We start from the raw sequence: 24887 nt of genomic DNA, 5'->3' as shown, positions 1-24887 counted from the left end.
AGCACAAGATGAAATGGAATGTTAATAAATGCTCTTTAATGTTTTTTGAAACATATAGACCATTTCACTGCTTTACAGATAGTGAAGATATTTCAGATAATTTGCCCAAAATTGTTAACCCTAATACACAAAGTCAGTTATAAATGACGAAACTCTAAAAAAAGGTTCAAAAGGGCAAATTTTGATTTTATTCGTAAATATATGTAAAATATAATGTAATTTATTTTTTATGGCAGTGATTTCATAATCAGCCCCATAGAGGGTTAAAAAAACAAATAATTTGGTGATATGGAACTGGAATGTGGTCAAGACCTGCCTGGAGCTTCTTTGGTTTGTATTTCTTGAAATGTAATTGCACACTTTAGCTACTTTTCTGCAGACATCAGTCTCACTCTGCTCCAACACCATTGAATTGCACCATTAGACTTAGATTAAGCGTCTATGTATAAACTAAATATTTAGGGAAGCCTCCGATGAGGGGTAGCCTAACGGTTGGACTAAAACGGCAGACTGGCTGAACTGCACCAATAAGCTCTTATTTTACCCGACAAACTTCAATCCTTTAGACACATATGATGATGATAACATTTACACGCGCTAATATGTTAAGAGTGGCAACATTATGTCAGTAGATTACTTTTTTAGCGGCCCATCAACACGAACCTATCCTAAACAACGCAACTCAGTGTGTATTGGTCCGTATTGCTCCGTATTGTGCAAGTGAAATAAATAGAATCTTATGTTTTTTTGAAGGCTGCTAGTAGATCATCGAGGGTAAATGTCATATTATGCGACTGAGCATTACTTTATGGAGAGCTTACGACTAACTTCTCCCTTAAGAACAAATGGGACAGGGGCGTCATGCAGGCCAAAAATCTTGAGACGTTGCAATTGTTTTCTGACGGGTGATCTCCGGGTTTCTCCCCCTGAAAATTTTTGAATTCTGGCTGCTTAACATACCAATTCAATGCAGTTTGGGAGGGACAGAAATACCTTAACAGAGCTAGCAGCAACCCTCCTCTATCTAAGGACTAAGTTAAATTATCTATTTTGTAAGTTTATGTAAAAGACAGGTTGTATGCTCAAATTCAAAAGCTTTTGAAGTCTACTTCATTGAAGCATGTTCACACACACACACTTACATCACGGTAATAGCGATCTGTATAACAACTATGCTGTAGCTTTCGAACGGGTAGCCTATCTTTTTTCACAGCATTTGAATGACTGATCCGTGTAGAACCGTCAATAACAGTTTATGGGAGAAACATCAAGTCGATGCCATGATAACGTTAGGTTGGATTTTTCAGTTAGCCTACAACAAATTGAACACCCTCGTTTCTATGTAACCGAAAACAATTGAACCAGCTGGAGACTTTGACACAAGACAAAACAGAACAGATGTTTCAAAACCGATCAGATAACGTTAATGGCTTATTGGCTTTGTATGGCAGGCAGTAACATTAGCCAACTAGTTAACGGTTAGACTAGGCTAGCTATCGATAACGTTACACTGACACAACTTAAGTTAATGCTCTGAATTCGCAGCTAATATCAAATCCATAACTTTTTGATCAAGTTAAAATTTCCAGGTCAACCACAAATAATCCCACTACCTTTTAATATCATCCGATAACTAATTCAATGCCGATTTGTTGCTTTGCCCACTTACCACTTCAAGACCATCTGTAAAACATTGCCAGCTCAACGTGCGAGACGAGTGAGTTGCTTGAACATACACAGCAAAGATTCTAAAGCGCTATGCGCGTAGCGCTCTAGATTTTATATACACAGACACCATATTAGGAAAAAGTGGCGGGCTGATGCTTACCGATTTATTACACATCCAGAAGAATACATTTGAGTCGTTATAGGCTCTAGGTAATTATGGAGCATAATAGGAATAAAGTTGTGACAAAATAATTATCAGGGAGGAAAAATCTGAGGGGGCACGTGCTTTGAATGGGCATGACGCCACTGAAATGGGGCAACGGAATAAAGTTCAAAGTTATTTACAAACTAGTTAGTATTAAATATGGTACCTCTAGTGTGGACTTTAAGTTCCAATTTAAGTAAATTAGGATGGGCTGGAGCAACCCAACCCAGGAGCAGGGTTAGTGACCCCTGCCATAGAACAGTCGTCAACCAATCCCAATTAAGCTTTCAACAGCCAAGACAAGATAATTAGCCAATCATAGTAAATGAGACCTTTAAACTACAGCTTATGTAATTTTTAGTGTGTAATGCTTTACACACTGTCTGATATACATTTTCAAAGTCTCTCCCATCGGGTCGTAGGCAGGGATGTTGTTGCAAATTATTTTTATTGGATTTTAGCTACGCTTCAAATTTTGCCTGGGAATAGCCTAGCCTAGCCTACTTCATTTCATTTTAACAAATCAATTCTTTTTAACTGAAAAATAAAGAGAGGTGCTGATAAGTGTAGCCTAATAAATTAAGCAAATAGTTGGTTTGGTCATTTGGTGACTTATAAAGTTTTAATGAAAAAAAAAGAGATTTTTCCAATCTCTACCCTAAAAGAGATTTAAGAGTTCGATTCAGTCCGATTCAATCCAAACGACTCAATGAAATGAATCAATTCGGGTCAACATACGTCAACTTTCATTCACGCGCACAGTAGCCTACACAGAGCCGAGGCGCTCGACGCGACCGTATGCGCAGTAGCGTCGCGTTCACGCTTCTGCAATAAAGTGGAAACAGTATTATCTCTCTCATTATTTTAAACTAACAAAGGTGAACCCTCTGGTGTCGGTCGCTGTCCACCGGTTGTGGACTGTGAGGATGTGACGCGAGAATGGGCGAATTCCGTTGGATTTGACCAACTGTGGAAATGGATCCCACATTCTCACTGGGAGACAAAGGTGCGAGTCAAACTATCAAACATCATTCACATAGCTGTCATCTGCACATTTATTCAATATATGATTATTTTTTTCTTTTCTTCATGTCATTCGATTGCTTTTTGTGTCGACTCTTGACATTTCACTTGTTGATCGATCGTGACAAAAAACCGCATTGACACCCGGCGCTAATTCAGTGATTCTTGCAGATCAATAAAGCTCATATTTCCTTATAAACCCGCTGTCGTTGGAGATGACACTGTGTGTACTGTATAAAACCACAGTAGGTCATGTTCACACCATCTGACTGCAGTAAAAAAAGGGTGTCGGCTCACGCACACATTCAACTTCATGTCTCCATTTTGCTCTTTTCACCTGGTATGCCCTGCAATGAAACCTAGGTGAAAAATGGACTCCACCTAGTAGGCTACAATGTGAAAATATGAGAAGAATTCAGATTCATGGATATTTGATGAAGGTCTTATTTCACATTATTTTCATATTTCTTACATTAACAGTCTCATTATGAATCTTCACGCGTTCACAATGTGTGTGTTCTGTTTATTATATTATATTGGATCACTTTCAGAATATCTTGTAAACTTGTTTTCATATAAACTGCAATTGAAGTCATCTCTACACAAACATATCAGTAACCTGGACAGATGAACATGTTCTCTGCTGTTCTGAGACCCAGTGACTGTGTTACTCTGTACTGAAGTGATTTACACCTCTCTCTCTCTCACTCTCTCTCTCTCTCACTGCAGTAAGATCTGCATTAATTTGCCCCTTCCAAGGAAACTTTAATCCATTATATGAATATCCACTAAGTATGTATATTTCATATTTCTCTTGTACTAAATGTTATATTAATGTAGACTATTCATTTTGTGAATATTTATTAGAAAGCAGCAACTGGATTTTTGTGTTCCAGATGTCAGAAATGAGTGATTTTGTTTGTTTGACTAGATACCATTTGACCAGTATGGGAATAACGGCGTTATTATTTTCAGGAAACGAGTAGCCTAATCAAACTAATTACTAATTACAAACTCATTACTTTGTTACAACGCCATTACCGTTACTGACAATAAAATGCGTCTTTGCTATAATTGAGCTCACTGAAGAGGTTTTCATCCAAGTAGGCTCTCTCTAGGGACCTGCAAAGTTTTTTTTCTCTGGTTATGTATAAATTACACATTTCAGCATTAGAATAATCTCTGTAGCATATTGGTATCATCTGCAACGTTTTAATTAGTTTACATGGTTATAAAATAAAAGTCCAAAATAACCTGCAGGGAATGTTCCCAGAAAACATATTTGTTTGACCAGTTGTGAACACGTGCGTCAAACACGACTAGAATTTGGCTTGACTTCACCTCTGATGAAGTTCTCTGCAGGTTACAAAAATAAAACCCAAAAATAATATATTTTTTATTATTATTTATGTGGTCACATTGTTCAGTATTATATTGAGAGCACTTTTTGTTAAACTGTTTACTTTTTTGAGGAAGAAAATACTTGACTATACAGTATTGTCGTACTCGGTTACTGACGTAACCTTGGTTCCCTGAGAGTAGGGAACAAGTATAACGTAGCTATATGCAGTGGGAATCAGATTTAAATCGACTGAAGCGACAGCACCTGAGCCAAGCGTAATGGCACGACAGGCTACGTAATACTCGTTCCCTACTCTCAGGGAACCGAGGTTATGTTAGTAACAGAGTACTTTCCCTTTCGAGAACGTTAACTTCATATACGCAATATGAAGTTAACGTTCTCGAAAGGGAAAGTACTCGGTTCATGGATATACGCAGTGAGAACCCATTTTAAAACGCTGTGCTATTAGCTAGCGACTTCGCCCTGAACCATTACCTGGGGCTAAGTAGCCCGAGGTCAACAGTAAAGTCTGAAAGTCACAATTCACCCTAGGACCAGACAAAGGTCGGACCCTCTATTAAGCTATAATGTCGGGGCCGAGGCCTTTAGATAGAAAATACCCGTGCCTGCAGAACATGGACCTCTAGGTTATAGAATCTTACAAATGTGGACGGTGAGGACCAGCCTGCCACCGCACAGATCTCTTCGATTGGTACACCACTGGATCAAGCCCATGAGGAGGCCGTGCCTCTAGGAATGAGCTCTAACACCTATGGGGCATTGAAGGCCTATGGAGGTGTAGGCTAGAGAGATAGCGCCTACTATCCATCTAGAAGATCTCTGTTTTGTGACTGGCAGACCTTTAGTGCGGCCACGGAAACACACAAAGAGCTGTTCCAACTGTCTGAATTTGGCGGAGCGCTCCAGATAGATTCTGAGAGCAGGGCAGACCAGATCCAAATTATTATCAGCTTCCGACGGGGGAAGAGCTGATAGCGATATCATCTGGGCTCTGAACGGTGTTGAGAGCACCTTAGGAACATATCCGTGCCTCGGTCTGAGCACGACTCTGGAGTCGCCAGGCCCAAACTCAAGGCATGCCGGGCTTATGGAAAGCGCTTGCAGGTCGCTTACTCTTTTGACCGACACCAGTGCTAGCAGGAGTGTGGTTTAAGTGAAAGCGGTTTAAGGTCAGCCGTCTGGAGTGGCTCAAACGGGGGTCCCCTAAGGACCCCGAGGACCGTAGATAGGTCCCAGGAGGGGACAGAGGGGGGCGGAGGCGGGTTGAGCCTCCTGGCCCCCTTGAGGAAACGAATGACCAGGTCACTTTTCCCCATGGAATGGCTGGCCACAGGGGTGTGAAAAAAGCCGCTATGGCTGCCACATATACTTTGAGCGTGGAGGGGGTCCTGCCCGCATCCAGCAGCTCCTGAAGAAAGGAAAGTACTAGAGGTACTTCACATATGTGTGGGTCTATGTTCGTGCTCCACACCAGCTTGCGAACGCTGACCACTTGAGGGCATAGACGCGCCTGGTAGACGGTGCTCTAGCTTCAATCATGGTATTTTGGACTCCTTCTGGGAGATCCTTGGGTACCTATTGAGGGGCCATGCATCTAGGGCCCAGATTGACCCTTTCGCCTGCGTGAAGAGGTCCTTCCTCAGCAGTATTGCGAGGGAGCTGCCTTCAGCAGCTTCGCCAGGTCTGGGAACCAAGTTTTGGATCTCCAGAGGGGGGCTATGAGGAGGACTGAGCATTTGCTCTCCCTGATTCGTGGTATGTGCTCGGAGGAGGAGGAGTCTGGCCATAGTGTCCAGGCTGGCCGATCTGAGGCCGCCCTGGCGATTTATGTAGGACACCACTGACATGTTGTCTGTGCGGACCAGTACGTGGTGTCCCGCCTGATCTGGGAGGGAGGTTTTCAGGGCTAAATGAACCGCTCTCATTTTCACTTCTCTGGGCTCGACCTGCCCCCCAACCCAGGTTGGAGGCATCTGTTGAAACCACTTTCCTTCTCGAGACCAACTCCATGTCTACACCTGACTGGTACCAGTCGGTGCGCCTAAAAGGTGTCTGGGCTTTGACACAGCCGTGATCCACCCTGATACGTAAGTGACCGGAGCGCCACGCATGAGCTGGCACTCGGCGTTTCAGCCATCGCTGCAGGGGACGCATGTGCAGTAGGCCTAGTTGGAGTACTGACGACACAGAGGCCATAAGGCTCAAAACCCTTTGAAACGTTCTGAGCGGCCTGTGAGAGCCCGCTTTGAACGACGTCATTAGCTGCTGAATAGTAAGGGAGAGAGACCTGGTGAGAGCCACGCTTTCATTTGTCTCGAGTCTATAAATGTTCCCATGAAGACTGTATGCTGGCTGGGAAACAGCATGCCCTTTGCAAGATTGATCCTGAGACCCAGGCATTCTAGATGGCTGAGGAGCCAGGATCTGTGGGTTAGCAACTCGCTCTCCGATTGGGCTTGGACGAGCCAATCGTCGAGGTAGTTTAGGATGCGCATTCCCCGTTGTCTCAGGGTAATAATCGCAGCATCCATGCATTTTGTAAATGCACGGGGTGCCAGAGACAGACAGAACGGCAGGACCGTATATTGATAACCCCCCCCTCGAAGGCGAATCTCAAGAATGGCCTGTGGTAGTGGGCTATTTGGATATGAAAGTAAGCATCTTTCAGATCCACTGAGAAGACCCAATCCCCTGGGAGAATTTGCACGAGGATTTGTTTGGTTGTAAGCATTCTGAATGGCTGTTTCATAAGAGCCTTGTTCAGGTGTCTGACATCTAGAATTGGTCTGAGGCCGCCGTCCTTCTTCGGAACGAGGAGGTAGCGACTGTAAAAGCCCGACTTGCTTAATGATGGGGGCACTGTCTCGACAGCTCCTTTCATTAGTAGGTTTGACACAGCTACGTTGCTTCCCACCTAGGTCTCGACTACTGCGCGGGATCTGCGAGCGAACTGGAGCGAGTAGCCTCACTTTATTGTTTTCATTACCCATTCTGATACCCCGGGGATGGCCTGCCAGGCCTAGTGTGGCTAGGGGTTGAATGAAATCTGGGGACGAGCTGCCATGTGACGGGGATCCGACTGCCCGAACCTTGAGATCTAGAAAAATGTTCTTTTCGAGTGTGTTCGGGTTTGCTATAAAGACAGCTTTGTTATCAATGGCGCGTGCTTTGTAACGGGCCTGGTGACTGATTTTTGAACATTTCTAGCCAGCCGAACTGTGAAGGCGGGCGGTTTGGAAAACACTCAGTTCTCGCTCTGGTTGAGCTGCTGCAAAGACAGCGTTTTTCTGCAGTAGTGTGCGCCTTACAGCGGGCCCATTGACTGCAGTTATATAGGGGTAGATGGAAAAGTGCTCTTTTTGTGCTTTATTTGGGTCGCTGTTAAAACAGCGTTTGTTTGTAGGGGTTCGTGCCTAGTAAAGGGCCCCTTTACTACAGTTAGAACATCCCCAGTCACCTGAACTGAAGAGGGGACTGAGAAGTGCACAAGCTTTCTTCGATGGAGGTCTGGCCGTGGCGGGACTTAAACACTCACTTTTCCCTCCTGTCATTCGACTAGGAGGGCTTCCGAGGCTCAGGGTCCAACACAAGCTTGTGTCGGGGGCCCTAACGTACTGGCAACGGGTAATGCTTTGCAGGCTTTTGGCATCTGTGAACTAACGTGGCAACGTGTTGTAGCCCTTCTCCTCAACACCGTCAATAGTTGAGAGCGTTGAGGAGGCTGACGTTTTTAACCAAGCCGAGTAAGGGACGCGCCATGATTTGGTCAGCTCGTCGTGTACCTCGGGGAAGCAGGGAGCTGGTCTTTGACGAGGGTCTGCTGACGCCCCGGTAGAAACCACCCGTCGAGACGGCTTCTGGTGGGCTCCTGAGGCGGGGACCATTCGATGTCGAGGCCTTTGACAGCTTTAGTGAGGACGCGAATAAGTTCAATATCCCTGCTCACTCTAACGCCGTCTCCGCTGGCTTGGGAATAGGGGAGGGGGGAGGGGTCAACTATCGAGCCCGGCCAGTCTTCTCCCTCAGATGCAGCCAGGGACAGGCTGTCATCGCCGTCTTCCTCAGATGCGTCAAACGAAACTAGGCTTGTCGCTTGAGAGGAGGGGCATAGATCCGTTTACTAGAAAGACACTGGTGAGGGGGTCTCGCGGGGAGAGAGCAAGGCACGCAGGGACTGGACCGGCGTGGGCTTGCTCGGTTCAGGCATCCTTTGGCCCTCACTGAAGTGAAAGATTGGTATCAAAGAGCACACCCAGGTTCCTAACCAACAACGAGGATTTGACAGAGCAACCATCAAGTGTTAGACAGTATTATAGGTTATTACCTGGTTTTTTGTCCAATAATTAGAATCTCTGTTTTCGAATTAGAATTATGTAGTAGGAAATAATTAGTCATCCAGTGTGGTGCGTATTATTTCCGCGCCCATGTTAGTCAAGTCAAGTCATCCTCATTTATATAGCGCTTTTAACAATGTAGATTGTTTCAAAGCAGCTTTACAGAGATAAAGATATAATTTAAGGTAACAGAGATTGGTTTGGTTTTATATTGGCTCTTGAAAAATGTTTTTTCCAGCTAAAGTTAATTTTGATTGATTCACTTCCGTCTAAATGATCATTTGTTATTAAATTAGGGGCCGCTAAGACGACACCGTTCTCTCTAAACAGACTTTAAACGTGAACCTGTGATAGACGCTGATGGCGTTCACATGCGCATTAAGAATTGATTCTATAGTTATGTGCGTTTGAATATATGTGCGCAGGTTTGTAATTCCTTACAAACCATGCCTAAACAAACTACTTGTCTATAAATTTTGATGCAGAATTTTTATTTTATCTTATCACTTTGGGTAGGTACGCGAACCGAAAAATTCCACAACGCTTTATCTGTAGAGTGGTATAGGGATCCTCCATAGGGAGAGGCTAGTTGGCACTTCAGCACTGCATTGTTATCAGGTCCAGGCGAAAGTCCTTCGTCAGATCTGGAAACGGCCTGGGTCCAGCAGGCTGCGGGAAAACCTCGGGATAAACAAAGACACTTAAAATTAGCGTAGATGCCATTCTTCTTATGATGTAACGAGTACATCAGGATTTGAGGGAAGTGTTCCCAGTTACGGCTGACCTAATCTAAGCAGCCTAATATTGAATTATAGAAGTCTATAGAGTGTTATGTGAATGCTAGGTCAAAGAGATGTGTTTTTAGTCTAGCTTTGAACTGACAGACTGTGTCTGCTTCCCGGACAATGTTAGGAAGATTGTTCCAAAGTTTTGGTGCTAAATAGGAAAAGGATCTACCGCCAGCAGTCGATTTATATATTCTAGGTATTATCAACTGGACGGAGTTTTGAGATCGCAATAGACGTGAAGGACTATAATGCGTTAAGAGCTCGCTCAAGTACTGGGGAGCTAAACCATTTGGTGCTTTGTAAGTAATCAACAATATTTTAAAATTTATACAATGTTTAATAGGGAGCCAATGCAGTGTTGACAGAACCGGGCTAATATGGTCGTACTTCCTGGTTCTGGTAAGAACTCTAGCGGCTGCGTTTTGAACTAGCTGTAGTTTGTTTATTAAGCCTGCAGGGCAACCAACCAGTAGAGCATTACAATAATCTAGCCTTGATGTCATGAACGCATGAACTAGTTGTTCCGCATTTGTCAATGAGAGCATATGACGTAATTTAGATATATTTTTAAGATGGAAAAATGCGGTTTTACAGACACTAGACACGTGACTTTCAAATGAAAGATTGGTATCAAAGAGCACACCCAGGTTCCTAACTGACGACGAAGACTTAACAGAGCAGCCATCAAGTGTTAGACGGTATTCTAGGTTATTACGTGTGGAAGTTTTTTGTCCAATAATTAAAATCTCTGTTTTTTCAGAATTTAGTAGTAGGAAATTACTAGTCATCCAATTTTTAATATCAACTATGCATTCCGATAATTTTGTGAATTGGTGAGTTTTGTTAGGTTTGGAAGAAATATAGAGCTGAGTATCATCAGAATAACAGTGAAAGCTAATTCCATGTTTCCTAATGATATCTCCTAAAGGTAGCATGTACAGAGTGAACAGCAACGGTCCTAGTACTGAGCCTTGTGGTACGCCATACTGAACTTGTGATCGATAAGACATCTCTTCATTTACTGCTACAAACTGATAGCGGTCAGATAAATATGATTTAAACCATGCTAGTGCAATTCCACTAATGCCAACATAGTTTTCCAGTCTATTTAAGAGAATGTTGTGGTCAATGGTGTCAAATGCAGCACTAAGATCAAGTAACACTAATAGAGAGATACAATCACGATCGGATGATAAGAGCAAATCATTTGTGACTTTAATGAGAGCAGTCTCAGTGCTATGGTGCGGTCTAAATCCTGACTGGAAATCCTTGCAGATACCATTTCTTTTAAGAAAGGAACACAGTTGTGAGGATACTGCCTTATCTAGTATCTTTGACAGAAAAGGTAGATTTGAGATCGGCCTTTAATTGACTAATTCTGTAGGATCAAGTTGCGTTTTTTTAACAAGCGGTTTAATCATAGCCAGCTTAAAGGTTTTTGGTACGTATCCTAGAGACGAAGACGAATTAATGATGTTAAGAAGAGGATCTATGACTTCTGGAAGCATCTCTTTCAGTAGTTTAGTCGGTATAGGGTCTAACATACATGTTGTCGATTTAGATGAATTAACGAGTTTGCAAAATTTTTCCTCTCCTATGGCAACAAATGAATCAAATTTTACCTCGGGGAGACTATAATGCACTCCCTGATGTGATGCTGTAGTAGACGGTTGCATAGTTATAATTTTGTCCCTAATATTATCAATCTTATAAGTGAAGAAGTTCATAAAGTCATTACTGCTGTGTTTCTTGGAAACTTCTGGGCTTGAAGCTTTCTTTTTCGTTAGTGTAGCCACTTTTTCAAATAAATACCTTGGATTATGTTTATTTTCTTCTAATAGGGTTGAAAAGTAAGCAGATCAGATGAAACTGATTAGGAAGATTATTGATAAAGCAATCTTTAGTGGCAGAAGTGATAGGTCTAACATACTTGTAACACGGAGTTGGCTTTGCAGCCTTGGCTAAATGTAATTTACATGAGACTAGATAATGATCTGAGATGTCGTCGCTCTGCTGCAGAATTTCAACAGCATCAACATTGATTCCATGTGATAATATTAGATCTAGAGTATGATTACGACAATGAGTAGGTCGTGACACGTGTTGTCTAACTCCAATAGAGTTAAGAATGTCTTTAAATGCCAATCCCATTGCATCTTTTCCATTATCTACATGTATATTAAAATCACCAACAATTAGGACTTTATCTGTAGTCAATACTAATTCTGATAGAAAGTCAGCAAATTCTTTGATAAAATCTTTATTGTGCCCTGGTGGCCTGTAGACAGTTGCCAGCAGAATTCTCAAACTTGATTTATCGTTTACATTATATATTTTTACATTAAGCACCAACACTTCAAAAGAAATATATTTTAAACTATATTTTTTAGTGGTTTTGAAAATATTACTATAAATTACAGCAACACCTCCCCCTTTGCCTTTCAGGCGAGGTTCATGTTTATAACAGTAATCATGAGGGGTGGACTCATTTGAAGTAATGTAATCGTCTAAGAATTAGTTTTTAATTTTTAGCCAGGTTTCTGTCATACACAGCACATCTAGGTTATAATCTGAAATCATATCATTAACTATGAGTGCTTTTGAAGTAAGGGATCGAATATTCAGCAACCCAAGCTTTATCGTTTGCTCATCTGTATTATATCTATTTTTTATTTGTTGAATATCAATTACATTTTTAACCTTAGATCGGTTTGGACATTTTTTGGATTTCCAAATTCGGGGAACAGACACAGTCTCTATATGATGATATCTAGGTGAAAGAGGCTCTATGTGATGGGATTTATCTGACCTTGGTGACGCGAGGCCGCTAGCAGACGGTCGGTTTAGCCAGTTTGTCTGCTTCCTGACCTGAGCCCCAGATTGTCATGTTTTGTCTCTAAGACTATGAGCCAAATTACTAGAGAGAAGAGCAGCACCATCCCAGGAGGGATGAATACAATCTCTTTTCAACAGGTCAGGTTTGCCCCAAAAACTTTTCCAATTGTCTATGAATTCTATATTATTTTGCGGACACCACTTAGACAGCCAGCCATTGAGTGATGACAATCTGCTAACTATCTCATCACTCCTTCGAACAGGAAGGGGGGCAGAGCAAATTACAGTGCCTGACATCGTACTTGCGAGTTCAAACACCTCTTTAATATTAATTTTGGTGATCTCCGACTGGTGGAGTCGAACATCATTAGTGCCGACGTGAATAACAGTCTTAGAGAATTTACGATTAGCATTAGCCAGCGCTTTTAAATTTGCTTTGTAAAAAATATTTTATTTATTTTCTTGTAGTATTTATTTTTATTTTTATTATTATTATTATTATTATTTTTATTATTATTATATTTATTTATTTTTATTATAATTATTATTATAATTACAATTATTATTATTATTTTATTCACTGGGTGTTAAGGGGGTAAAGGAAAGGAGAAAAAAGGGGAAAAATATATTGTGACTACTTTGACATATTAATTGTATGATTGTAATATGAATAATGTCACAATAAAAAAGTATAAATTTGCTTTGATGTCAGGCGCTCTGGCTCCCGGCAAACATGTGACTATGTTGGCTGGTGTCCCTATTTTCACGTTCCGTGTAATAGAATCGCCAATTACCAGGGCACAATCAACAGAATTCTCAGTGGGTGTTTCACTGAGTGGAGCAAATCGATTTGTTGTGGTAATCGGAACGGAAGAGTGGATTTTTGATCCGTGACTAGAGCGATCCCTCACTGTCACCCATCTGCCTGGCTGCACAGGCAATAATTCAGCCGGAACCGAATCATGTAAAGAGTTCACTATGCTAGGCGCATCCAAAGTAGAATCTAAAGCTCTAGCACACTTACTATCCTCAATTAAAGTTTGGATGCGTGTTTCTAATTCTGAAATCTTCTCCGTCAGCCTGACTGTTTCCTTGCATTTATCACATATAAACCCTATATTGCCGACGGGGAAGGCTATGCTAAACATGTAACATGAAGTGCAGGTGACAATAACAGGACAAGACATTACTCACCGTGTTTGTTGACTGATTCTTACTCACCTGGGCTTTTTATGAACTCAGAGGCGCGGGCGCGCGAGAGAAAAAATAAATAAATAAATAACTGAGCGCACGGGTGGCGCGTTAACAGGCTAGCGAGTTACTAGCGTGTTGTTCTAACAATAACGGAAGCTAGCGATGTCAGGTTAATCTGGGATGTTGTCTAAGCTGTATTTAGTAGTATAAACAACTAGAAAAAGTAGTAAATGATGGTTCAAAACAGAAAGAAATACAAAGCTAATACGAGGCTTTTATACAGCAGTGCAGCGATCGTTTCCACACAGTCTATTTCTGCTGTGCTGCACGCGCTGAATTAAAGTTACAGCGCATGGTTCTTGGTCAACATGAACAAAGACTGACATGAAAATATAATAATCTTACCATGAATGCATTTAATTAAATAAAATTTAGTAATCTCACCATAAATGTATTTTTGGACTTGCAGACTTGGAGGAATTCCGTCTTCACACACACCACACACACACACACACACACACACACACACACACACACACACACACACGATATGTTTAAATACATTTATGCTGTTAATAACAATAAATTGTTGTTGTACCGGCAATATCTCCCAAGTTTTGTTTTTCACTGTAGAAATCTCAAATGTCATGATTTGAGTAATGATTTGAGTCATGATTTGAGCAAGAGAGTACCGGCACCTTTTTTCCCCACTTAGAGCACTCAATGAAACATCATATTTGTTGTGTTCAACGTCGTGTTAACAGTCTTTGTTTACCGTATTTGCACACAGTTTGTGTTTTGTCTTTTTTTTTTTTACCGTTCTCCTGTCGACTAGGCCTAAGTGGAAAACCGAATTGCTGCCAGACGTCGGACTTGTAAGTGGACGGGGCATCCTCTATTTAAATTTCAGTCAAACTCATTTTGCCCTGCTACTGCTCTGTTCAAGCGATTCATTTGAGCGTGAATGCAGTGAATGCAAGCGTGACGCGGGTGCGGTAGCTCAACCAATAGGATAAAACGGACGTCATATCGTAAAAAAAAAAAAAATCGCCATAACTCTACGATACATATCGTAACATTTTTGCATCGCGATACATTTTTCAAATGCAATCTACTGCGACTCTACTATGTTCACACACTTGTTTTCACTCTTTTATTTGATCAATAAATCCTTATAATTCATTTAATTTTAAATAAAAATTAAATGAATTATATATTTTCAAGGTTTCTGGTTCATATCTTCACATCTTAACAACATGTCTGTGTAAATGTGTTTTGGCAAAATTATGTTAAAACATATGTTGTATATAATTTTGATTTGGTTCAATAGGCCTGTATTTCGGTCTTTCGACGCAGGCCACAACAACTTCGCCAGTCTTTTCTGTCTCTGGCCAGACCCATCCAGTCTCTGCCGATGCTTTTCCTGAGCAAGTCCCGCCATCAACCCGATGGGCGGCCGAGCGGTCTTTTAATGTCAAGTGGCAGCCATTCGGTCACGGTCCACGTCCATCGACCGTCCGAACTCCTGGCCACATGTCTGGCCCAGCGCTTCTTGGCCTGATCGGCCTGGTTGACAGCATCCTTGACCTTGCAATTGACCATCAGCAATTATCATTTAAAAAATCCAAATATTGATATTAGTAAAACTCAATGTGTGGCTTTTGCACTTTTTAAAGTACACTTTTACACATAAATACCCTGATTTAGGGTTTTATTTATGTCACGGTTGGTAAATCCTATGTCTTATTCTTGTCTCGTGTTTCTGTTGTTGTATGTGGGTGCGCTGATTAGATGGGCGTGGGCGCTCATCAGCACACATCAGCCATCCACTCATTATCCCATCTCCAGCTGCAGCTTGTCTGATTATGTGTATTTGTACTCACCACCTTCTCATCTTCCTTGTCATTTCGTTGTAAGTGGTTTCCCCGGTGTGTCTGTGTTCCAGTCGCGTTCGAGTCTCATGTCCATCCTGTTCCGGTTCTTGTTTCTGTGGATTCTCTGGATATCAATTCGTCATTGGACTCTCATCACCGCACCACTGTTTCTGCACTCTTATCATCTGACCATTGGAGTCCCTGCACCACTTACCTGTTTGTCTGTGTTGGACTTCCTCATTGTTACTACTTCAAATAAAGAGTTTATCTGCCATTGCTTCCGTCGATCTATCATGACAGAACGATCTGACCGTCAAAGCATGAAAGCAGTGGGAGACTCTTCAACCTCATTGGAGGCATTCGTGAGTAACAGCATACAGAGAATGGACACTCAAGAAAAAAATGTCAATGATACGGCTCGTGCTGTTCAGGCATTAGTGGCGCAGCTGTCGGGGCTCACCCAACAGACTCAACAGCTTCGTGTTCCCACTGTGCCACCCGCACCGCCGATTCCCCCACCTCCACCAGCGGACCCATCCCCGTCAGAGCCTCGTCTACCGGTCCCTGAATCATACTCAAGTGAACCTAACTACTGTCGTGCGTTCTTAACCAGATGGGATATGCATTTCTCTCTCCAACCCAGAACGTTTCAAGAGGAGCAGACCAAGGTCGCATTTGTACTGACACTTCTGACGGGGAAAGCGGCGCTATGGGGAACGGCGGTGTGGGAAAACCAAGACGAATGCTGTTCCTCGTTCCGGCGGCTCTCCGACGAGATGTGGCGGGCCTTTGACCGGGCCGCGATGGGCAGAGAATCTGCCAGGGTGCTGGCTGAATTACGACAAGGAGAGAGGTCCGTATCAGACTTTACGATCGAATTCCGCACTCTGGCAGCTGAGAGCCAATGGAACGAGGAGGCGCAGTGGGACATGTTCCTGCATGGGTTGGCTGACCGCGTCCAAAAAGAGATCTACGCCATGGACCTGCCCACCAGACTTAATGATATGATCGCGCTGGCTCTGAGAGTGGACGGACGTCTATCACGAGGCAGCAGACGATTTCAACCGGACCGTCTTTCTGGAGGGATCGAGGGACAGCGTTCGGGAGGCGGGGCGCGGTCTGCCCCGTCTACGATCACAAGCCCATGCAGGTGGGTCGAGCCCGGCTTGCCCGGGCGGAGAAGGAGAGGCGGAGATCCCTGGGCCTTTCCCTGAACTGCGGTGGAGCTGGACATTTCGCGTACAATTGTCCGTTAAAAGGCCCAGCCCGACAGTAAGTATGAAGCTACTGTCGGGTGGGATCTCTGCCGAGAAGTCCTCATCTACATCTACCTTCCTCCCAGTAAGACTCCGATGGTCAACTCACCTCCACGACTGTCGGGCACTACTGGATTCAGGGGCGGAAGGTAATTTCATGGATCACTCATTTGCACAAAGTTTTCAAGTTCCCCTCCGACACCTGTCACACCAGATGAGATACACGCACTCAATGGTCAAAGACTCCCCACCATTTCACTGATCACCGAAGACATCACTCTCAGCACGTCTGGCAATTATACTGAAACCACATCCTTTTACATTCTGGACACTCCACTGGCACCCATCGTTCTTGGTCACCCATGGCTCAACCGTCACAACCCCAAAATAGACTGGCAGCTCAAGTCGGTGGTAGCGTGGAGCAGTTTTTGTCATAAGTCCTGTCTTGTGTCTGCCTGTCCGTCTGTTTCTGTTCCTATGTTTCAGGAGGAGACAGTCGATTTATCAAAAGTGCCCACGGAGTATCAGGACCTGAAGGAGGTGTTCAGTAAGTCTCGGGCTGATTCTCTTCCTCCGCATCGTCCCTATGACTGTGCCATAGAGTTACTACCAGGTATGTCTCCGCCTAAAGGCAAATTATATTCACTCTATGTCCCAGAGAGAGAGGTCATGGAGAAATACATTTCTGATTCTATAGCAACGGGGTTCATCCGTCCTTCCTCTTCTCCAGCGGGGGCAGGGTTCTTTTTTGTGGGGAAGAAGCATGGATCGTTGCGATCTTGAATTGATTACCGGGGGTTGAACAACATCACGGTAAAGACTACTTATCCTTTGCCGTTGAGGTTTTCAGCTTTCGAGAGGTTGCAAGGAGTATCTATCTTCACGAAATTGGATTTACGGAATGCTTATCATTTGGTCCGCATCAGGGAGGGGGATGAGTGGAAGACCGCATTTAAAACCCCTAGGGGGCACTTTGAATATTTTGTCATGCCGTTCGGCCTTTCCAACTCCCCAGCGGTCTTTCATGCACTTGTCAATGACGTTTTGCGAGACATGGTCGATTGGTTCATGTATGTCTACCTGGATGATATATTGATTTTTTCATCGTCTCTCCAAGAACACGTGCAACACGTCCGACAAGTGCTTCAGAGGTTGCTAGAGAATGGGCTTTTTGTCAAGGCGGAGAAATGCACTTTCATGCACAGTCTGTTCCTTTCCTAGGACACATCATCTCGGTTGAGGGAATGCGTATGGATCCTGAGAAAGTTAAGGCTGTGGTGGATTGGCCAAATCCAGATTCCTGTAAGGCCCTACAGAGATTTCTGGGGTTCGCCAATTTTTACCGGCGTTTTATTCGCAATTTCAGCCGACTAGCAGCGCCTCTGACCGCTTTGACCTCCCCCAGAACGACGTTTAGGTGGTCAGACGCAGCCGAAGCTGCGTTTGCCAAACTTAAGGTTTGCTTTGTTTCAGCCCCCATCCTGATAACCCCTGATTCATCACGACAGTTTGTGGTGGAGGTCGATGCGTCAGAGGTGGGGGTAGGGGCAGTGTTATCCCAGCGCTCTCCTTCAGACAACAAGATGCATCCTTGCGCGTTTTTTTCCCATCGTTTATCCCCTGCCAAACGCAATTATGACATTGGCAACAGAGAGTTGTTGGCGGTCAAATTAGCATAGGAGGAGTGGCGCCACTGGTTAGAGGGGTCGGGGGTACCCTTTATCGTCTGGACCGATCACAAAAATTTGGAATACATTCGTACTGCTAAAAGACTTAACTCCAGGCAGGCTCGGTGAGCTCTCTTTTTCGGTCGTTTTGACTTTACTCTCTCGTACCGCCCGGGTTCCAAGAACATCAAACCCGACTCTTTATCGCACATTTTTGACCGTTCCGAACGCCCGTCTACTCCCGAGTGCATTTTACCAGAGACCCTATTCATCTCTACACTCACATGGGAGGTCGAATCAAAGGTCAAGAAGGCCTTAGAAGGGGTAACGCCTCCGACTCGTTGTCCACCGAATCTTTTATTTTTGCCGGAGGGTTTACGGTGCAGCGTTATTCAGTGGGGACACTGTTCCAATGTGGCTTGTCATCCTGGAGTCAATCGAACTAAATTTTTAGTTAAGCAACGATTCTGGTGGCCTCTCATGGCTCGTGATGTTCACAATTTTGTATTGGCCTGCTCAGTTTGCACCACGTGTAAGACTTCCAATCAACCTCCAGATGGGTTACTTCAACCGCTGCCGGTGCCTTCGAGACCCTGGTCCCATATCGCGCTAGATTTTATCACCCCCCTCCCACCCTCCTAGGGTCACACGGTAGTTTTGACCGTGGTGGACCGGTTCTCGAAGGCGTCCCATTTCATTCCCTTGCCCAAAATACCTTCAGTCAAGGAGACAGCATTGATTGTCGTTAACCACGTCTTTCAGCTTCATGGCCTCCCGACAGACGTGGTTTCTGACAGAGGACCCCAATTTGTGTCCAAATTTTGGCGAGAGTTTTGTAAATTTCTGGGTGCGACTGTCAGTCTGTCGTCTGGGTTTCATCCACAGAGCAATGGTCAAACTGAGCGAGCCAACCAGTATTTGGAGCGAAAGTTGCGATGTTTAGTGTCCAAGAATCCTTTCTCTTGGAGTCAGCAACTGTCTATGGTGGAGTACGCCCACAACACGTTGCTAGTGTCATCTACGGGCTTATCACCGTTTGAGTGTAGTGTACACTGTTAACAAATTTCTTGTATTTTTACAGTACCGTACTGGCAGCAAGGTTGCCAGCAAGTTCCTGTATTTTGATTTACAGTCATTGTACTGTAATTCAATTTACAGTACACATAAACAGTACTGTAAACTACAAAAATTTTACTGTATTTTTACTGTATTTTGTAATGTTTGTCTACTTCTGCTGTAATTAATTATACGATATTGTACAGTAATATCTATATTGATACATTATTGCAAAATATTATAATTTTCAAATTACTAATAATGATACTATAAATATGTAGCCTAGTCATTACAGTATATAAATCTATAGGTAATAAGAGTATAATGCAACTTCAGAATAACTGCAAATCAAAAGACAATCCAAACAATGTTCTTGTCAAAAATGTTTTTTATTCATAAATTACACTATTAAAACCATTTAAGAACATTGCATGTCCAGTACACCAGCAGTTTACAGGTATAAACAGCTTTTAAAGGGATAGTTAAAGGATTAGTTCACCTCAAAATGAAAATTTCCTAATAATTTATTCACCCCAATGCCATCCAAGATATCCATGTCTTTCTTTCCTCAGTGGAAGAGAAATGAATTTTTTTGAGGAAAACATTTCTGGATTTTTCTTAGAATAATGGACTTCAATGACAACCAGCGTTTTGAAGTCCAAATCAATGCAGTTTCAAAGGTCTTTGAAGAGCTTCAACAGTCTGTGCACGATCGCAGCTGAGGATGAGGGGCTTATCTAGCGAAACCATAGGTCATTTTCAAGAAAAAATATATATATATACTTTTTAACTACAATTGTTCGGATTGAGCTGATCTGCAACGCGCCGGGAACTACGTCATCATGTTGAAAGGTGACCCTCGATGTCGCGGGCGAAAGTACCGCCCCACTCGACCGTGCGAAGGAGGATAGTTCAAATTGTATTGGTTGCTTTGTAAACAGTGGGGTGGTACTTCCGCCGACACCGGTGAAATATTGAGCCTGACCTTTCAACATGATGACGTAATTCCCGGCGCGTTGCAGATCAGCTCAATCCGAACAATTGTAGTTAAAAAGTATATATATATTTTTTTTTCTTGAAAATGACCTATGGTTTCGCTAGATAACGATAGAAATCATTAGTCCGGTGATAGTCCGCCTCAACCTTCCTCCAGTGTACAGGAGGATTGATCCCGTATTTCATGTTTCCAAAATTAAGCCCGTATTTTTTGCTCGCATTAATCCGCCAGTCACGGCCCTTACCTGTTTTTCTGTGTTGGACTTCCTCATTGTTACTACTTCAAATAAAGAGTTTATCTGCACTTGCTTCCGTCGATCTATCATGACAATTTAGTTATAATAAACAAAAATCAAATTACATTTTTTAACTTTTTATCCCATTAATCGATTAAATAATCGTCTGATTAATCGATTATCCAAATAATCGTTAGTTGCAGCCCTACTCTAATGAGAGCTATCTCAGTACTATGGTGCCTAAATCCTGACTGGAAATCCTCACAGATACCATTTCTATCTAAAGAGGGACAGAGTTAAATTGCCTTTTCTAGTATATTTGACAGAAAAGGTAGATTCAAGGTCGGCCTGTAATTGACTAATTCTGTAGGATCAAGTTGTGGTTTTATGTGTCTTCAGGAGGACATATCGCCAGGTCAGCCTCAGCCAGACGTGAAAGTCTTTTATTCAGCCAAGCTTAGCTGTGTTTTGCATCCTGAGCCACCCACGTTCTTCTCATTATTTCCACGGCTGCTCACCACGAATTTTACTGTTTTTTGCCGGTATGTCGCTCTCTAACTCTGCCGCTTCTCCCGGAGACCGCCTTTTATGGGCCAGCCTGGCCGTGTGTGCTGCGCAGATCGCCATGAAAGTTTCTTCGTTTCACCTATCACGGCACATGTTATGAATTCACACTTCTTCCTTTTGGGCTCTCACTCAGCCCAAGGACTTTTTGCCTGTGTGCGGAGGCGGGCTTATTTCCCCGAGATTGTCAGGCCTGCGGATTTTTAAATACATAGACGATTGGCTTTTTAAAGCCGAATAGAAGGAGAAAGTGTTGCAGGATACCTGCTATGTGCTTGCGCACATCACATCTCTCGGGTTCAGGGTGAATGTGAACAAAAGCAATAAAGATATATTTAGATGCTTGCTAAGTTTTCCAGTTCTTAGATGTGTAAAAACATTGTCTCTGCTTACCTTCAGACAAATTTTTACTCAAATCAACTAACTGTTAATAGTGGCGCAATAACTTCACAAATGACTCAAGACTGTGATGTATCCACTTTGGGTCGAATCTGCTTCGGCTTGATAGTTACTTGAGGCTAGGGGTGTCCCCGACTAAGGATTTTCATAGTCGAATCAGATTCGTCGAGTCCTGCCTATAGTCGACTAATAGTCGAATCATGTGTGTGGTGTTGGGGAGGGGGCGGGGCTTTAACATATTAAAGCCGCGATGTACAGAACATCACACAAAGGTATAGAAGAAAATGTATAAAAAGATTTTGGATCAATAAAACTAAGAAATAACATAAATAACTGCAGAAAGGCCACACTGCAGATAGGATTTGCATTTCACATGCAAATTAAATCGGCTGAATTGCCTGTATGAGCATGCTCTAAGTAGGCCTACAGCGCAACATCGATGCACTGAAAAATAATCAACAATTAAGAACACAATATACATTTATAATAAATAAAAATACAAAACGAAATAAGTCAGAATCAAGCCACAAGAAGCAGAACAAATGTGTGCAAAATGCCTAAAGTGCAGGGGTACAAATATTCAAAACACAAGTCACAGATAGTTAAATTAGATCACCCTGAGTGATCAATTAATAAAATTAAAATAAAGAAATTATTAAAATAACGAAAGTATGGGCAGGATTGTCAACTTTGTCTTTTTAACTGCAGAAACAACAATAAACGCTAAACTGGAGCGGCAGTCTTTTTAGCTAAACATGTTCACAGCAGGGGCGTAGAATTTAGAAATGTTAGAAGAATTTAGAAATGTTTTGAAATCACTTGTACCCATACCTGATCGAAAAAACTAAATCCAGTCTTTCACTCGGCCTGTGTCCGTTTGAGTCTTTTCAAATTGTGTGCGCGGATAAAATACATTCTAAAACGCTTAACGTGAAAAACGCTTAACGGCTTTGTCCTAAAACTGTTATATTAAAAGATCAAATTCTGTACACACCTTATTAATAAAGCATACTATATAGCCTACAGAAAAGCAGATGAGCCCAGAATATGAACGCAGCGCATTTTATTATAGGCTAAGTTAAGCATTTTCCTCCCATAGAAAACCGTTAAAGAAAAAGCTTTAGGCCTACGTGACTTTCTATAGGAGAAACGCGTTGCGTTCATATTCTGGGTTCATCTGCTTATCTGCTTATCGAATGGTTTCTTAAGGTGTGTAGCCTACTGTATACATACATTAAGCACGTAAAAGTGCCATTTAAGCGATTTAAAAGCTTTTTTCACGTTAAGCATTTTAGAACGTCCCGAGGAAAACCAACCTGTTAACGTTGGCCGGCAGAAGTGCGATCATGGCTTTCCTGATGCTAAATCCAGCCTTGGAGAATATCCTTTCTGATGGTGTGCATTTAGATTTTCTTATCCCAGACATTTTTAAAGATTTAAATCCTGCCGAAAAGACGCTCCTCTGTCGGTCACGGATCGAAAGTGAAACTTAAATCTGTCACGGGGTGTTTGGATTTATTCACGCTGCACGCACGTTACAAAATATTTATTAAAAGCTTCTTTCTTTGCACATTTTTATTGACAGCATTATCATAATAGGCTGTATATTAACGTATTGACAGAAAACCAGTAGTTCTATGTGAAATCAGACATTGAGCACACTCATAGAGCCAAAATGACATAATCCTCGTTTAATAACACATCTGCAAAGATTCGACCGTGAGATTGGTAGTCGAATCAGGCTCCTCCTATCGAAGCATCGAATCTTCGACTATTCGGGGTCACCCCTACTTGAGGCTATATTGTTTAATCTACCATTTAAGAAAGTTTAAAGGTAAAAGAAGCGTACCTCATAGATGTGCTGATTGTGTGTGTGTGTGTGTAGATGAGGTCCGTGTGAAGGATGTTGGGCACGTGAGGATGCGTGAGCGTCTGCTGTGGGACGAGCCGCTGCAGATCTCCTGGCTGATGGAGGCTGAGCCTTTCACCTCCTCCCTGCAGACGGCGGGTTCTGTGGCCGGCGTGACCCTGGAGCAGAAGACCACCTTCGCCTTCGTCATCCTCCTCTTCGTCTTCCTCTGCATGCTGATCGTGCGCTGCTTCCGAATCCTGCTGGACCCATACCGCAGCATGCCCACCTCCACATGGGCCGACGGGCTGGACGGCCTCGAGAAGGGACAGTTTGATAACACACTGGCTTAGAAGACACACACACAAACACACATGATGATGATGAAGGCAAACAACCTTTCTGCTGAACATCCTAAAGTCATTCACAAACACACTGTGTAGAAGAAATACATCAAGAATACAGTAATTCTGCATTTGAGCAGCTCCACCACAAGCTTGTGAAGATGACGAACACACACACACACAAACACTGTGCTTATTGCCATCCACATACGATGTTGTTTGAGAAAGTCGTGTGCAGTGCTTTATTACAGACTGAATGGATGTTGAGCTCTTTGGGACACAGGGTAGCTATTTTCCTCCTATATGTGCTGTTGTTAACTGCCAAGTACAAATCTCTAGAAGAGAAGCTCTTTCTAAACCGTTTATAAGCACTTCATAAACACCTCTGACGGTTTTGTCAAAATAGCCTTAAAAACGTGCACTGAAATCGACCACTGTCAGAGTGTACATGTTTCATCACCGCAGTGCTTCTGGGCTCATCAGGGCCTTTTTAGAAATATTTAGGTGATGTTAATACAAAGTTAGGCTAGGCTGTTAGATGAGCTGTTGATTCGTTGTGTAAAATGTGTCTTCACTGGTTCTTAACATTTGAAATCTCATAATTCATGGTAGTAATTCATGGTAGTAATCACAGGATTTGTCAGCCTTACAGCACAACAAATTCTCTGATCTTAGATCTCGTCTATATCTGTATTCATAGGCTGTAGTTTCGTGAGCCTTGCGAAGCTGCTATCAGCAGAACCATCATAATGTGAAGCTGCTCGACCCGTTTGAGCCTTTGAGTCAAACGCTCATCTTGATGATGGTGTAAATCGAGAATGCTCTGTCTATCATAGTTCATCTCATTGATGATTGTGATGGTTTTTGTTGCACTAATTCATTGTACCTACTGTCACTGTGAAAGAGACGACAAGCTTTAGAGCACTTGGTAAAGAACGTTTTATCATGTCATAATAAAGATTTAACGATCCAAAGCTGCTCATTTGTTTTTGAAAGACTGAAGTATTGGAGTGAACAGACAGTGTTCAATGTTCCCCTGCTGCTCTTTCAATGATACGAAGCACTAAACACTCTGTCTGTGAGTTTAATGTGTTGAACAGGACAGCATGTGGAGCCTCAAATCAATGAGAATTAGTGTTTAGACCTTCATACTGTTATAAGAAACAAATGTCTGTGCAGTAAGAGGAGTAATAAATGTATGAGCACCAGTATATTCAAACAAGTCAAGTCAAGTCA

General features: G+C 42.7%; 1 protein-coding gene across 1 annotated transcript; it reads left to right on the top strand.

The window, feature by feature from the left end:
• The first annotated feature begins 404 nt into the window (after positions 1–404).
• ctxn3 (cortexin 3) lies at positions 405–24625 on the top strand. The gene is made up of 3 exons (XM_077243445.1): positions 405–519; positions 2744–2879; positions 23344–24625. Exons 2-3 carry the CDS (start codon positions 2849–2851, stop codon positions 23658–23660), a joined length of 348 nt encoding a protein of 115 aa, XP_077099560.1. The 5' UTR covers positions 405–519; positions 2744–2848; the 3' UTR covers positions 23661–24625.
• Positions 24626–24887: the final 262 nt, after the last annotated feature.

Source organism: Siphateles boraxobius, unplaced genomic scaffold, assembly GCF_051911475.1.
Source record: "Siphateles boraxobius isolate OS27281-9 unplaced genomic scaffold, OSU_SipBor_1 25, whole genome shotgun sequence".
Taxonomy (NCBI): domain Eukaryota; kingdom Metazoa; phylum Chordata; class Actinopteri; order Cypriniformes; family Leuciscidae; genus Siphateles; species Siphateles boraxobius.
This window is presented reverse-complemented; position numbering and strand designations above follow the sequence as displayed.